General features: G+C 41.1%; 1 protein-coding gene across 2 annotated transcripts in view; it reads right to left on the reverse strand.

Moving 5' to 3' along the window:
* Positions 1-12,995, reverse strand: part of Ifih1 (interferon induced with helicase C domain 1) — a 50,638-nt gene extending 37,643 nt beyond the window's left edge. The window contains exons 1-3 of one of the 2 annotated variants that reach the window (NM_027835.3): positions 12,218-12,995; positions 6,070-6,238; positions 1,796-1,942 (exon numbers count right to left, since the gene is read on the reverse strand). In NM_027835.3, coding sequence (NP_082111.2) covers positions 1,796-1,942; positions 6,070-6,238; positions 12,218-12,670 — 769 coding nt within the window. In that variant the 5' untranslated portion in view covers positions 12,671-12,995. The remainder of the gene's footprint in view (positions 1-1,795; positions 1,943-6,069; positions 6,239-12,217) is intronic. The other variant, NM_001164477.1, reaches the window with a different exon arrangement.
* Positions 12,996-14,573: the final 1,578 nt, after the last annotated feature.

The following is a 14,573-nucleotide window of genomic DNA, read 5'->3' on the forward strand; positions in this document are numbered from 1 at the left end:
GATGGAAGTGGAATCTGGAGTCCAACTCTGCATTTCAACAAGAACCCTCTACCCTCCACCTGCTGGTTCATTTGATCTCAAACACCTCGGAAGCACTGCAGGCGAGTATGCAAGTTATCTTATATACATGAGAATTTTAAAAATAAAAAAAAAGGTTCCATAAGAGTAGAAAAGGGGTAAGAATACACAGTGTGTACATATATAGAAATTTCACAACAAATCTCATTAATTTTCACAATTTACATATATTTAGAATTATAAGTTTAAAAACCTAGTACTATGAACGGGATTTAAAAAAACACAACGTAAGCCTTAAGATTGGTATTATTGAGGATTGACATCTTATATATTTAAATAGTTCATACAAACCAAGAGAAAAATACAAATATGTTAATATGAAAGTACTCAGAAACAGTCCAAGGAGGAGATATTAAATAATAGTACGAATCAGAAAAATTCAAATCTGTATTCAAATTATCAAAATATTGTATTTTTGTAGCGAACTGTACAGAGACTGGAAATGATGTCACACACTCATACGGCAAAGGTTGGGAGAAGAGGGTACTCATTTAGTTGGTAGGAACACACAAATCAGTGTAAATTCCTACAGTGAGAGTTGACACTAAGTATCAAATGTGTTAAAACTGTATAAATCGTTTGACCCAGAAACTCCAATTATATATGTGTCTAATGAGTTAAGCATGACATAAGTGCAGAGGGCTCTAAAGGCATTGTTCACGATGCCGTAATTTGGAAATGCACTTGTTGTCAACACTTGTTTAATTGCGTCCAAATGATGTTACCATTATTCAGTCAGTAAAGAACCCGCGAGCAACACCTACAATGAGCACAGGAGAAATCGCAGTTCTACACACAGGTATGCAGAAGGAGGGGCATCCCAAATGTCACCCGTGCTGGATACTGTGGGGACATGGGTGGCTTCACAGTGTGCCTATGCATTCCAATTCTTCTAAAATGCAGCCTCATCGCTTCAGGGATAGGAGGGCTGGCTCAAGCAAGTTTAGACTACAGACAAACTAGAATTTTTTTAGACACAGCTATTTTTTAAAAGTCAAATTGTGTATTTACACAATATGACAAATTTGCAAGAATAGAACATACCTAAAATTCTTTGCTTACTGTTCATCTGACTGGATTACACTCTGCTCTTTGTAAAATAAAATTAAAATATATTATCTCCTCTCCAACTGTAACCCCCTACACATGCCCTCTGCAATTCATGGCCTCTTATTCTTTAATTGTTGTTACACCACACACACACACACACACACACACACACACACAGGAATAAATATTTAAATACAGCTCAAGAGTCTGCTTAGTGTAGTTTGTGTTTTTGGTTTTTGGTTTTCAGGGCTGATCCCTTGGTATTGGATAACCAAGTGGGGCTTCACCCATGAGGAGAGAGTAGTAATTCTTTCCCTCTGCAGGCATTAATTGTCTGTAGTCCTTCCTCACTGGCATATTGGAAAATAATTTGGCAGTCATGAAAGATGAGCACTCACCTGGGTCAGTTATCACAGAAAAGAGGCCACACATTATTAGAAAGTGAAATTAGAAGCAAATATGTTCCTATTCATCCTAGTGTATCCATTTAAACATATTTAAACCTAAGAGTAGCAGTTTTAATTCAATCTTCTCTAAAATGTTATTTGAATAACAACTCTCAGTAACACCAGGGTCCAAATTCGCCTTGAGTTCCATAGGTTCTGGTGTCATAGGGTTTTTGGAGGAAATAGTTATGATACACAGAGCATCTTCCCATGCCGGGTACCTGTGGTCACAGACGAATCTGTACAAGAAGCCTCTGGTAATATGTCGTCTACGTTCCAGGCCTCTGTCTCCAGACTTGACTCATCGACAGCAGGCAGAAGACACTCATTAGCTGCAGGCCCATCTCTGTGAGACGAGTTAGCCAAGTCTGTGAATCAGTAAGTATCAGATGTAAATGACAGGGTAACACAGGTTTCCACAGAATGTGTACAGATGCCACTGGTGTTCTTAAAAGGTAGCGGGGTCTGTTTCCCATACACTGTACATATACTTTCTAACTTTGACATTTCCAAAGACTTTTGTTATTTCAGGGTAACACAAAAGAGACGTATTTTTACTTTTAACGTGACTACGGCTGCATATCTGTGTAACAATCACATTTTACATGGAAGGACAGGCTAGTCAAATACTAACTGAATCACCCGAGGAAGTGAGATGACTTCCTGTCTGACGGTCCTCTTGGGGAAGTCACTCACTGCTGACCTGAGGACTCTGAGCTCTATCTAAGGCTGAATTAATGGAGATGCAAATTGGGAGGCTTTCTTTAGCCTTTCCTTGCCATTTTGTTGCTGCCTCCATGCTCATGAGACGTGCATCTGTTTTAATGTCAGACTGAATCCATGTGTTCTGGATTCCTGGGGTTTCTTATTTTAATTGACTGAAATCTTCTGTTTTCTCTGTTCTTCCATTTTACCTTTCCTGCTCTTTGGCCTCCAGCACGCAGAAGTATTTAAGCCGCAGCCTAATGGTCATGTCGGCTGCATGGGGGAGCCTATGAATACAGGCAGGCCAACACAAGCCTGTAAGCCTACTTCATACACTATGAGATTTGGGGTGGGGGGATTTATGTTCTCTTTGGAGCGCTAGGTCAGGGTCCCCTCACTCTGTTTTCTTGATGATGGTGTTGTGCTGCAATGTTAAAAAGCAGAGACCAAGAAAATCATGTTTCTTGTCCTTGTGAAACTCCAATCTGTCAGAGGAGTTTGAAGCCATAAATACAATTCTTTAAAGGAAAGAAAGAGCCGGGCAGTGGTGGTGCACACCTTTAATCCCAGCATTTGGGAGGCAGAGGCAGGCAGATTTCTTGGTTTGAGGCCAGCCTGGTCTTCAGAGTGAGTTCCAGGAGGGCCAGGGCTATACAGAGAAACCCTGTCTCGAAAAACAGACAAACAAACAAACAAAAAAGAAAGAAAAAGAATATGTATATATTATAATATATTGTATATACACATATAATTGTAATTTTATATATATTAAGAATTGTATTTAAATATATTAAGAATTGTACATATATGCACATATAAGAGCTTTATATATACATATCTATATGAATTATATATACACTCTCTCTCCATATATATATAGTTTTTTCCGGATTATCCCACCCAGAAAAGCAAGGGCAAAACCCATCCAGCCTGGCATGAAGAATTTCCTAAAGAAAATGATTATGGTTTCTGACAAAGCTAAATTGACAATGTTTATAACTAGCTACTAGCTATTATAGTACTCCCGTGCCCCTTTAAGACACTGGTCACTCTACGGTGTCAGATCCCGCAGCCCAAAGAAATCAGGCTACTCCACCAACACCTAACTCATGGCCCTACCCTGTACAATACCTGGCTGCTGATCCTTCTTGCCACATGGCCTATAGCAGACTACACCTCACAGTGTCGACCTTCGTGCCATCCCCCAACCACTGTAAAAGTCAGAGGATTTCCTGAAGGCTCTCTTCCCTCTGTCCTCCCTGTCTCTCCCTCCTGTTGAAGAAGCTCTACCTGTATTCTGACCTTAAACTGCTCTTCTAAATGAAACCACTCTATGGTTTAAAGGCAAATGCATTTTCCTTCTCAAGCCTCCTATGCTGTTTCTCATTAACCGTCCCTGACCTCCAGGCCCAGCCTTTCTACTCCTAAACCTCATTCCTGATCAGCAAGTATGTGTCAGTTCCTTTGAGTAGTCCACATAGTGAGGGGTCTCTTCTTTTTCATTATTTAACAGTTACTAAGTTTTAAAATGATGACAGTCCCCTACTGGAGAGACTTAGAGCACTTGCTACTCTTCCAGAGGACACAGCTTTGATTCCTGGCACCTGCACGGTAGCTCAGAATTGTCTGTAACTCTAGGGTCAGCTGCTTTTTTGACCTTCTGGAGCACTCAGGCCTACAAATGGTGCACAGACATACACGTAGGCAAAACATACAGGTAAAATTAAGTAAACAATAAATAACCAATAAATAAAATAGTCCATTCCCTATTTTAAATAAATAAAATAGTCTAATAAATAAAATTAGTCCATTTATAGCTACCACAAATCCATGTACATACTTTGAAGAATTTACTTCTCAGAATGATCTAGCCGGTAAGGGATATTATTGTGCCCATTTCACAGACAAGTAAGGTGAAACCCAAGGAGGTCTAGTAGCTGAACAAAGGTCACAGGTCCAGGGAAAGAGGCAGGAGCACATAAGCATTTGGATTTCAAGCCTGGGGTCCTCTACCATGGCGACATACCATAGCCCAGGTGTTTAGCATACCCCTCTTTCTCACCGTGTCCTCAGTGATAAACAAAGGAAGATGCTTGGTTTTGCTCCTCATCTTAAAAATCCACAATCGCAGCATAAGATAAAATTTCTCCAGATCTTCTCTATTTTGATTAATGATTCTTTATTTTCTTTTCCATTTTACCATAACTGAGCAGGGAGAAACACAACCACTCCTCTGCCATCCCTCTAAATTGACCCGAGGAGGTTGCTACTTCCTGGTCAAGAGAGTGGACAAGGAACTTGACACGAAAGTGTGAAGACCTGAGTTCAAATCCCAAGAACCCACTGGAGGCAGGAAAGGGTAGAGCATGTCTGTTATGTTCCTAGAAAGATAGGAGGAGATTGCAGGGAGTCTGTGGGGGAGCCAGCCTGGGGTATGCAGAGAGAATAACAAAGACAGCCTATCCCAGACCAGGTATAAGAGGACAGACACCCAACGTGGTCAGCAGGCTGTGGTTTTAGAGTATTGCATTATTCATGAGATGGTTAGCTAGAATAGAACTCCCTAGTTAGAACCAGGACTTGGGTGTGAAAGCCCTTGCCCTAGGAGAGTAAAGACCTCACACCTGGCTTCTAAGACTATAGCTGAGTCACACCCATACACACGTATTACAATGGCCTAAGGGGAAGGTGGACTATACAATAGACTAAAACAGGAACTATGGCAAGGGCATGAAGCTCTTGACCCTGGCTTCTAAGATTAAGTGAATCTTAGTTGGAGCCCTTGTTGATCCCAGTTGTTAACAAGGAATTCTATCCCAGGTGGTTCCCGTTAGACCTTCTGTGTTTGCATTCCTCTGTTTTATGTAAGAATCCAATAACCTCTTTGTACCTTTCGAGTATGTCAACCAACTTCCTTATTGTCTTCTGTATAAAAAGTCTAATGCTCGATTTGACATGACATTCAGATACTACACAACCTCTCCTGTGTGTATCTGTCTGTCAATCCATCCGACACTTTGCCCACTCAAGACTAGAAACCCGTTCCACGTAGACAAAGGGGCCCAGAGGGTCTGCGGCAGTATATATATCATATATATGTAATATATATGATATATATATTATATATATATATTACACACACACACATATTTTGGTCTGGGAGTGGAACCCCATGAGGCCTGTTCCTTCTGTTGGTATTATCGCTGTCTGGGTCTTGTTTGGGCAGCATATTGTTGGGTACCATGGCTGTGGCTTCCCTGTCCTTTCTATGAGACAATCTCACAGCAGACACTTCCTGGTTCTCCAGCTCTTACAATCTTCATGTTCCCTTTTCATAGCCCCTGAGCCTTAAGTACAAGAGTTGTGTTTCAGATTCATCCATCGTGGCCCTGCTCCCCTTGGGTAGCTGACGCTTTCGCTCTTTGAAATGCTCCCCAATGCAAAGAGAAGTTGCTATTATTATTTATTAATTCCTATTAATTAATTAATTAATTTATTTATTTATTTATTTATTTATTTACATTCCAGTTGCTACCCCCATCCTGGTCTGCCCTCCCACAGTTCCTCATCTCATTCCTCCTCTCCCCAACGCCCCACCTGCCTGTCTCCAAGAGGATGTCCTTACCCACCCCACCCCACCCCACCTCCTACCCCTCCACTCCCTTACCCCCTACCTCATCCCTTCAAAATGTTGATTCTAAAATCACTGATGTTTGACACTACAGATTGCGGCCTCACTGAAATCTCAATAGCATTGCATACGAAACCGTCCCGATAACTTTGGAAATACCTGTGTTGTCTTCTGGGCAGCCTCCACCTGTTAGTTCTTGGAATAGTGCATCATTTCCAGTTTGGCGCAGAACATCCAGGAAGGTAGAAAACCAGTTTTCCTTCTGCACAATCCTTCTCAGCAGCTCTCTTACACCTGACTCATTCCCGCTGTTTCCTGCAGCAGAAATCTATCATTTCAACAGGAGAGAAGGAAGAGAAACACCCTTTGAACATATTAAAAGTGAAAATATTCCAAAGGAAAACCAAAGGGTAAGACATACATATGAACAAAGGCTTACATTCAAATGCTAAAGAATACTGCAGTGTTCCATGTAGCTATTCTAGAGTCTATCAGGAAAAAAAAAATCATCGATCCCAAACCTCTTCTGTGTATGTAATATTTTTTAATGCAGAAAAACATTGTAAAGTAGGCTGATGAAGTGGGTCAGTGTGTAGATGTATTTGCTGCTAAGTCACACATGCTGAGTTCTTTCAGCCCCTACATGGCGGAAGTGGAAAGCCAGTTCTCACAAAGTGTCCCCTGACCTCTACATATGCATCACAGCACATTTCCTCCACAGTGTCCCATTTCAACCTAAAATTCAAAGCAAAAACTTTAATAAAAAGGAAATCCTAAAATAACTGACAGATTAATAAATCCTCCTTGAACTCCTACAACCGAAGCCCTAAGAAATATTTTGGGCTTGCTATTTTCTTTCAACCTCACTGATGAAGTTTATAAATGAGGAACCAAACATTGCATGGCCACTTCCTTGACTGTTACCACTCTGGAGCCAAGCAGTTAGTGATGTAGATTTACCTTCTTGCCTATTTAATATTTGCAATATTTACTACTGCAGTGACATTATTTCTCCAAATTTTTGTGCATTCAATATCGGAACTCAGTTCCCCTATCCTTTTTAGATATGTAGTCACCATTTTCTTTCTCTTCTACAGTAATCCAGCAAATCATTTTAAAATACACATGCCCTGCAGAGTCATTATCAATGCACAAACTCCCAGTTCCAAACAGAGTAATAAACATTTGGAGAAAATGCTAACTTAGGCTGTGCTACAAAGGTCCCAACCCTCATAAGTATCAGACACAGAACTTGGATCCCAGCTAGGCAACTGAGTTTCTGGGATGAATGCCGGCTTCTTGATTCTAGCTAAAAATTTCCTCCAGTTCTAAGTACACTTTCTGGCAAGAAGTGATTAAAATGACTCTCTCACCTGATGCATTTTATCTATTTCAGGCCATCTCCCCTAAGAGCATTTTTTTTTTAAAAAGAAGTTTCTTTCTTTTTTTTGTTTTTGTTTTGTTTTTGTTTTTGTTTTTGTTTTTCGAGGCAGGGTTTCTCTGTGTAGCCCTGGCTGTCCTGGAACTCACTTTGTACACCAGGCTGGCCTCGAACTCAGAAATTCGCCTACCTCTCTCTCCCAAGTGCTGGGATTAAAGGCATGTGCCACCACGCCCTGAGTAAGAATTTTTTTCTTAATCCTTGTGTTTACTCTAACTTCAGTAATCTCACAATGGAAAAAAATCTTTGTCTGTTCTGGAATTTGCAAGATTTTTATTGATTTCTGGTAATCTAAAACACAATTGCTATACACATAACGTAAGACTGATGTCAGATTCTTATTTCAACTCAATATTCCCATTTCTTTATCATTATACCTTTTCACCAGCTTTAACTCTGACAGAAATAACCAGGATTTTTCAAAGGATGGTGACTAAAGCCTTGTAATTAATATTCTTATTAAATTCTAAGAGTATTCTATTACCCAAATTTCCTTCAATCATTATTCTATCATTTTTACGTCTCATAGCATAATCTGAGATTTCATACTTTCTGTTCCCAGGCATATGTGGGTCACGATGCTGTACTGCCTCCCAAGGATTTTTATTATTTCGATGTCAAACTACATATACTATCTGTTCGTTTTTGTTTTTGTTTGTTTCCGATAGCTTCATCAATGCTCTCAGTTTTTAATGTCTTCCTGTTTTGGTGCTGGAAAGCACAGCATCTGAAATTGTGTTCTCACTGCCAGTGACCATATTTCTTTGCTTCTCGGCCTCCCTAGTAACAAAGGTGGGGCAACGCATGCACAAGTGACGGCATTAGAGTGCGTCTCCATCACAGCAGCTGCCATCATGGCTGTGAACAGCATCGCGGAGGCTTGTAATCATAGTGTTCCCTTAAAATATTACAGTGATATGCAGATCCCAGCAGATAAGCACACTAACTCCAATTCCCAGGAGGTTAATAAATATCTATTTACAATTGTAGCAGGACAATGATTCCCTCCCTAACTGGGAGTTTTCCTTGTCAACTTAAAATGTTCATAGATACCATATAAACTAATTTATGGAATAAAAAAAAATGGGTAAATTTGTGGGTAGGACAGTTCACTTCTTTAATATTCTAAATTTGATATGCCTTTCCTCTTCAACAGAGATCATCGGGAAAAGCAACACTATTTAAATAAAGTACTGGATTTCTAAGACAATTGTATAGTTTAGAACAAAAGTTTTCTCTTAAATCCATCAGAGTTCAACTTAGACAACAGAAAAATAGGAAGCAAAATTTGTTTCCTAAGCAAAGAATTTGTTCCTATTTTACCAAGTGCATTGTCAATATTGCCAACATCTTATTCATACCTTTTTACTTTTTGGCCCCAATGACCCCTGTCCTCCCTAATTTGCCTAATAACACAATATGTGAAGGAAAAACTTACTTGGACTTTCAATTTCATACCAGAAGGGCTAGATTCAGTGTCTATCTGGGATCTCAAGGTACCTTAGTTCTCTGTGTAAATGAAGGGTATATGACCTCCAAGACTACAGGTGCTCAGTGATGTCCTCCAGGGCTAGAACAGGTATCTCTCTCTCCATAGCTGTTCATGTGGATATTACTGTACTACTGAAGTGTTAGCACCTTTGTCTCAGAGATTCTTGTGATTCCCTGTTGATGGATACGCTCAAGTTATATCCCGGAAATATTGAGCAATATAGGAAATTCCATTACTGTGAGAGATAATTCTAGTTTGATTACCTGTAAAATGACCCTTGTAATGTTTGAGTCTAGCTTGTAGACTCACTAATGCTGCAGACAGTCTTAAAGTAGGAAGACTGAATGCTGTTCAACACTATAACAAAAACTTTAGGCACACAGTGTCTGTGTTTTTCTCTTGTCTTCTCACACAAGCATGGTGAAGATGTCACTCAAATCATTCCTTCTGAAAGAATGAATAAATAAGTCAAATATGTTCTTGGGGTTCTTTCCTTAAATCCTCCGGGGGTCAGCTAGTGCTGGCAGATATGGGTAAGAAGCACAAAATAAAATAACTAATCAAAATGAAAACGTCTACAAGATAGCTTCTCGGCCTTTGGCAAAGGCTAACCCAGGTCTATAGTAATAATAATAATAATAATAATAATAATAATAATAATAATGCATTTTTAGAAGCCCTGATTAATTAATTAAGTGAAGTTTAACCTTTAATGTCTGTTTGAAGATACTAAATTTCAAATTTTGGAATTTAATGCGCACCAGCCATCTCTTTTCCAGCATTGACAAGGCAATTCAGTTCATCATGTCTTCAACTCAATTTCCTTTCTTTCTTTCTTCTTTTTTTTCTGATAAATTCAAACACCAATCAAATGATGAAAAGACTAGCATTGCCTGGGTCCTAGGCATTCACAAAGTGACAGTCAGCTTCTCTTTCAAATCAATTTAATCCAAGGACATTAAGAAGTAGGCTTTTATGTGGGAGATTTCCCAAGTCCCTGAAACTCTACCCCTAAATTACAAAGCAAGGTGTGTGATAATTAAAGTCCATATAATCTTCATATCGAAAGAACATTATTTATGAAACTTCTTTTAAACATTTCATAATTAGTGTTGATGTGAGCTTAGAAATTATTGTGTTATTCATTTTTCCAGGGAAACTTAGGATCATGGAACCAAATATCACATACAGCAAAATGCATTATTATTAGTAGTAGTAGTAGTAATAGTAGTAGTAGTAGTATTACTATTATTACTATTATTTATATTGTCCTTACTATTCTATATTCTTATAGTTGTGCCATGCCACTTTGTTGTTGTGTGGTGAGTCCTGTATCAAAAGAGATTCCTCCAAACGTAACACCGCCATTCCACTGTGCTTCGTGACCACACACAGAGCTTCTCACTTAAAACACTGCATGAGGAAACAATGACAGACTCCTGCGGCCTCACTACTGCCCCCTGGCTTCAAAGCAGTAGCTCTTCCTTCTCTCAGGGATTCCTTAGAAATGTGAAGCTGGGAGAAAGTTCGTTTGTTTTGGCTTAACTGCTGCCAGTACACAAAAGTCCTCTCCCCATCCATCTTCTCCGTGTCAAATCCCGCGCATTACTGTTAGCTGCCTCCGAGCTTGCCAGAATCAAGAACTTGGATAAAATGTAGCTGGCAGAAATTCAACCCAGGCAAGACAAAAGTGATGCAGATAGGCAGACGTATTTAGAGTAAATACGGCGAAGTGCTGATTCTCTGGCACTCGGGACATCGTACCAGCAAACATAAACAGCTTTGTGGTGTGACTGGACTCTGTTGCTTCTGGACTTCCTAACAGCTACTGTGGCTGGAAATGCCATCTTCCTTCTCCAGCTGGCTTGGAGGCTGCATGCTTTCTTCCAAATTACGACTCTGCCACAGTGATGTACACATTTGTCATATCCAGCTGGACCACTATAATGCGCTCTAGCCGGTTCTCAATACAAGGAATGATATAAACGCGGCTGACAGCAGTGCAAAGTAATTTACTTGTTGGAGGGACTGGACATCCAAACGCGATGCATGACTTGTCTCTGAACTGGCCTAGGTGCTGCTAAGTCTATGAAGTACTGCTGATATTAATAACTAAAGGCCAAGTCACCTCATATATAACCAATCAGTCTGATGCCAAGAGTCTACACTGAAGATACAGCCAATGAATGAAACAGAAGAAACTGTCAAAATTGTAGCAAACTATAATGAAGCTTTTGACTTACATTAACAAGTTATTAGTCCACAAAAAGACTTTAAATTGTATTTAATTTTATTTTACTTGTGTGTCTATGTGTTGGGGGGCAGTAGAGGATGTGCACGTGGCTGTAGTGTGGGTGAAAGACATAGGTATTGAAATCTCCACTGATCTCATGAATTCATAGCCAGTTGTGTGACACCTGACAGGGTCACTGGGAACTGATTTCCCACCCCCTTCAAGAGCAGCACTTGCTATTGAGGACAGAGACATCTCTCCAGCCCCCAAACAAGACTTTCATCTTTGAACACTGGGTAAGCTAGATGCAGACAGTTCAGTGTTTACACAGAACATGGTAAAGTTTCAGTCTTTACAAACGACCAGCATTGTGTTAAGTTCCCAGGTAAAGTGACCCATACAAATGATACTCCAAAAGGGTCACCTGCTCCTTCAATAGTGTGAAAAACTGAGAGTGGTGGCATTTGTCAGTGGACTATGTCTGAACTTGAACTCTAGACAATAAGAAAACTCTGATCAGAAACAGAGAAACAAGAACTAATTCCTCATCTGACTTATTTATTATTTACTAAGCTCTACAAACTCTAAGACATGGAAGGGGGACATTGGGAACCTGGTAATAAATATTTTAGCCTTATAGGCCATATTACCCACACCCAACCGTGAAAAGGCAACTATAAAAAAGTATATAATAAGCACTAAGGACGAGAGTTCCAATAAAACTTTATCAACACTTACAATTGAAAAATCAGACAGCTAAAGAACATTCTTAGTTTCTGGTTCTTAAAATACGAATAGAAGGCTAGATGCAGCGGGTGGGCCATAGCTTACTGGCTGACATACTGAGGAATAGGTAAAACTAAATCATAAAATTCAGTATCACCTGGAATTGATTAATCATAATGATGGCAAGGCCGCTTCTGTTCTTCCTGGGAGACCAAGAATGAATTGTTTAACTTACCTTGTTTTTCTCATCTGTTAAATGGACTCCCTGTGGGTTATTTTGAACAATTATACAAGATGGGGAGGTTGCGCTGACAGAAGTCAAAAGCCGCCCTCTAGGGAAAAAATGTACAAGCAACCCTGCTTCCTGCTTCCCAAAATCTTCCAGAAACCTGTCTCCGACTACATTGACACCTACCCGATTTCTGTCTTCGACTGTCAATAGTCCCTTCTCGAAGCAAGTGTCCAAGACATCGTTAATCAGAAGTTTGTCCACCAAAGTGGGCTGGAGGAGGGTCAGCAAGTGGAGACACTCGTCATGGGCAGTCTCAGAGGAAGGAGAGGGCAGATCAGTGAGTGTGGGTTTGACATAGCGCGCGGCTAGGGGATTGCCACTGTGCTCTAGGGCCTCCACGAACATCTGCGTCCATCCCAGAGGCCATTGTCCCTGCTCCAAGGTGCTCAGCAGCAGTTCTGCCGCGCTGGTGTTACCACAGGTGTTGATCTTTTTAAGAATCTGCTCTTTGGTTTCTGCAGACAGAAAGATGAGGTGGTCCAGCACTGGCTCCACCTGAATGTACATTTTCAGCCTGGGCCTGAAGAATAAGATGAGATTCCTGAAGCTGTCCTCTGCAGAACAGACAATCGACATCGTGAGGTCTCAGGAAATGGGAGAGGAGTCTCCCGGGCGGGCGGGGCGGGCGGGAGGACGATCCTCAGGTGGCAGTGAATGTGTCCCCGCCTGAACTGCCTGAGAGCCGCAGGTACCAAGTAGCCTCCGAGCACCGGATCGATCGGTGGCACCCGGCAGGGGGCAGACGAGCCAGGACAGCGCTGCAACTGGTGGGCACAGACCCGGGACCGCTCTCGCTCTGCGGCCGCTGGGACGTTCACCCTCAGGGAGCTTTAAGTATTGCCTTCCACCCACAGATCGGTTTCTGTTTCGATTCTCTTCTCCAGACTTTCCTAACGTCAACTTCCGGGCCAGAGAATAAGTTTCGTGAGGGTGGAGGAGGCCTGTGGAAGCGGCGGGTTAGGTGAGGACTTTGGTCAAGAGCACCGTGAGAAAGTGAGAAACAGGAAAGGGAACGCGAATTCTTCCTTGTGTTGAGAAAGCAAGCGGTACTCTGCACTATTTTATTTAAGGATACTTTTGTCTTCACCGCTGGGTGCCGCTTAGAAGACTGTACTCACTTGTCAGTTAATAGGGAGAGGGCGAGGAAGGTCTTGGGGGAAAGGAAGAATTGCCCCTAAGCCTTGATGTGAAAATTGAGTTATTCTCATTTGTGGGGATCAAGGGGTGGGGGTGGGGGTGGGGCAGACAAAGAGAGGTTCCAGACCTCCAGGGGGCGTTTCTGCATCCATCCTACCATAAACTTCCCGCCCAGTGGGGTCCCAAAAACTAATTTGTTCCTCCAAGAACGGGGGCTTAAGTATGAAAAAGTGAACTACTCTCAACAGCTTTATTTTCTCATGCTTTGTTTGGCGGTGTAATATTTATTCAGCTTTGACCGGGGCCTGCCTAATGACAGATGCATGCTGACTTTAGCCACCAACTGAGTTTAGGAGGAAGCCAAGACTGAAGGCTTCCTAACTCCCAGTATGCAAGGTCCCTGTATTCTCTAGTAGACAACTCTCTTACAATAAAACAAAAACAAAACAACAATACAAAACCCTCAACAACTTATTTTTTATATAGCTGCCATTCTTTTCTTGGACTGATTACAACACGTTTTGGCTGAAGCATCTAGTAACTTAATTAGCAACTAATGCACTGCCTTGGAGTAAACATTACCATTTGTCTATGTCATGGGAGGGAGAAAAGAGGCGTTCAGAGTGAGAAATAAAGACAGCAGCTTTGTTTCAGTACAGAAAGAGCATAAAAGAGAGTCTGTAGGTTGCCGTCCCCCAAGCAGGCAACTAGACCACCAGCTATGGAGGAACATTAACACTTTGAAAAGAACTTCCTGGCCCAGAATCCTATGGAGAATAGAAGCTATCAGATAGTCACGTTTAGAAAAATTAATCTTTTAGAGGAGATATTCACTGAAATCTGGGGAGGCCAGGGAGGCCTGGGATTCTTTGAAAACAGTAGGAGAGCTGCAAGATTTTCATGAACCTCGTGACAGCGTTCAAAATAACCAGAGCAGCACTTTATGCCATGCCCTCCTGTTAGTCTCTAGTTACGATTACAAACCTGAGATCCACTCTAAACGATTGTAAGCTGCACTCTGTAAAACGTTTTAGGAGTACCAAGTCATGCTGATTCCTGCCTGGAATGGGCGTTCTGGGCTGAACACAGAGGCAGGACTTTGTCAAACACACAGGTGAAGTCGCCCAAGTGATTGGAAGCATACTTGGCCTTGCAGGCTTTCCCCTTCTGTTTCCTCATAAAACCCTAATATTTTGTTATTTAATTTATTTAATTTGGAGGACTGACTTAGTGTTCAGTTAGAATTCATTTTAGTTATTGAATCTGCAAAAGGTATCTTTTCGAGATATTACAGAAATATATTATCAGGTTCCCCCAGCTACCTATAGATTTTATTTCATTA

This window comes from Mus musculus, chromosome 2 (assembly GCF_000001635.26).
Source record: "Mus musculus strain C57BL/6J chromosome 2, GRCm38.p6 C57BL/6J".
Taxonomy (NCBI): Eukaryota; Metazoa; Chordata; class Mammalia; order Rodentia; family Muridae; genus Mus; species Mus musculus.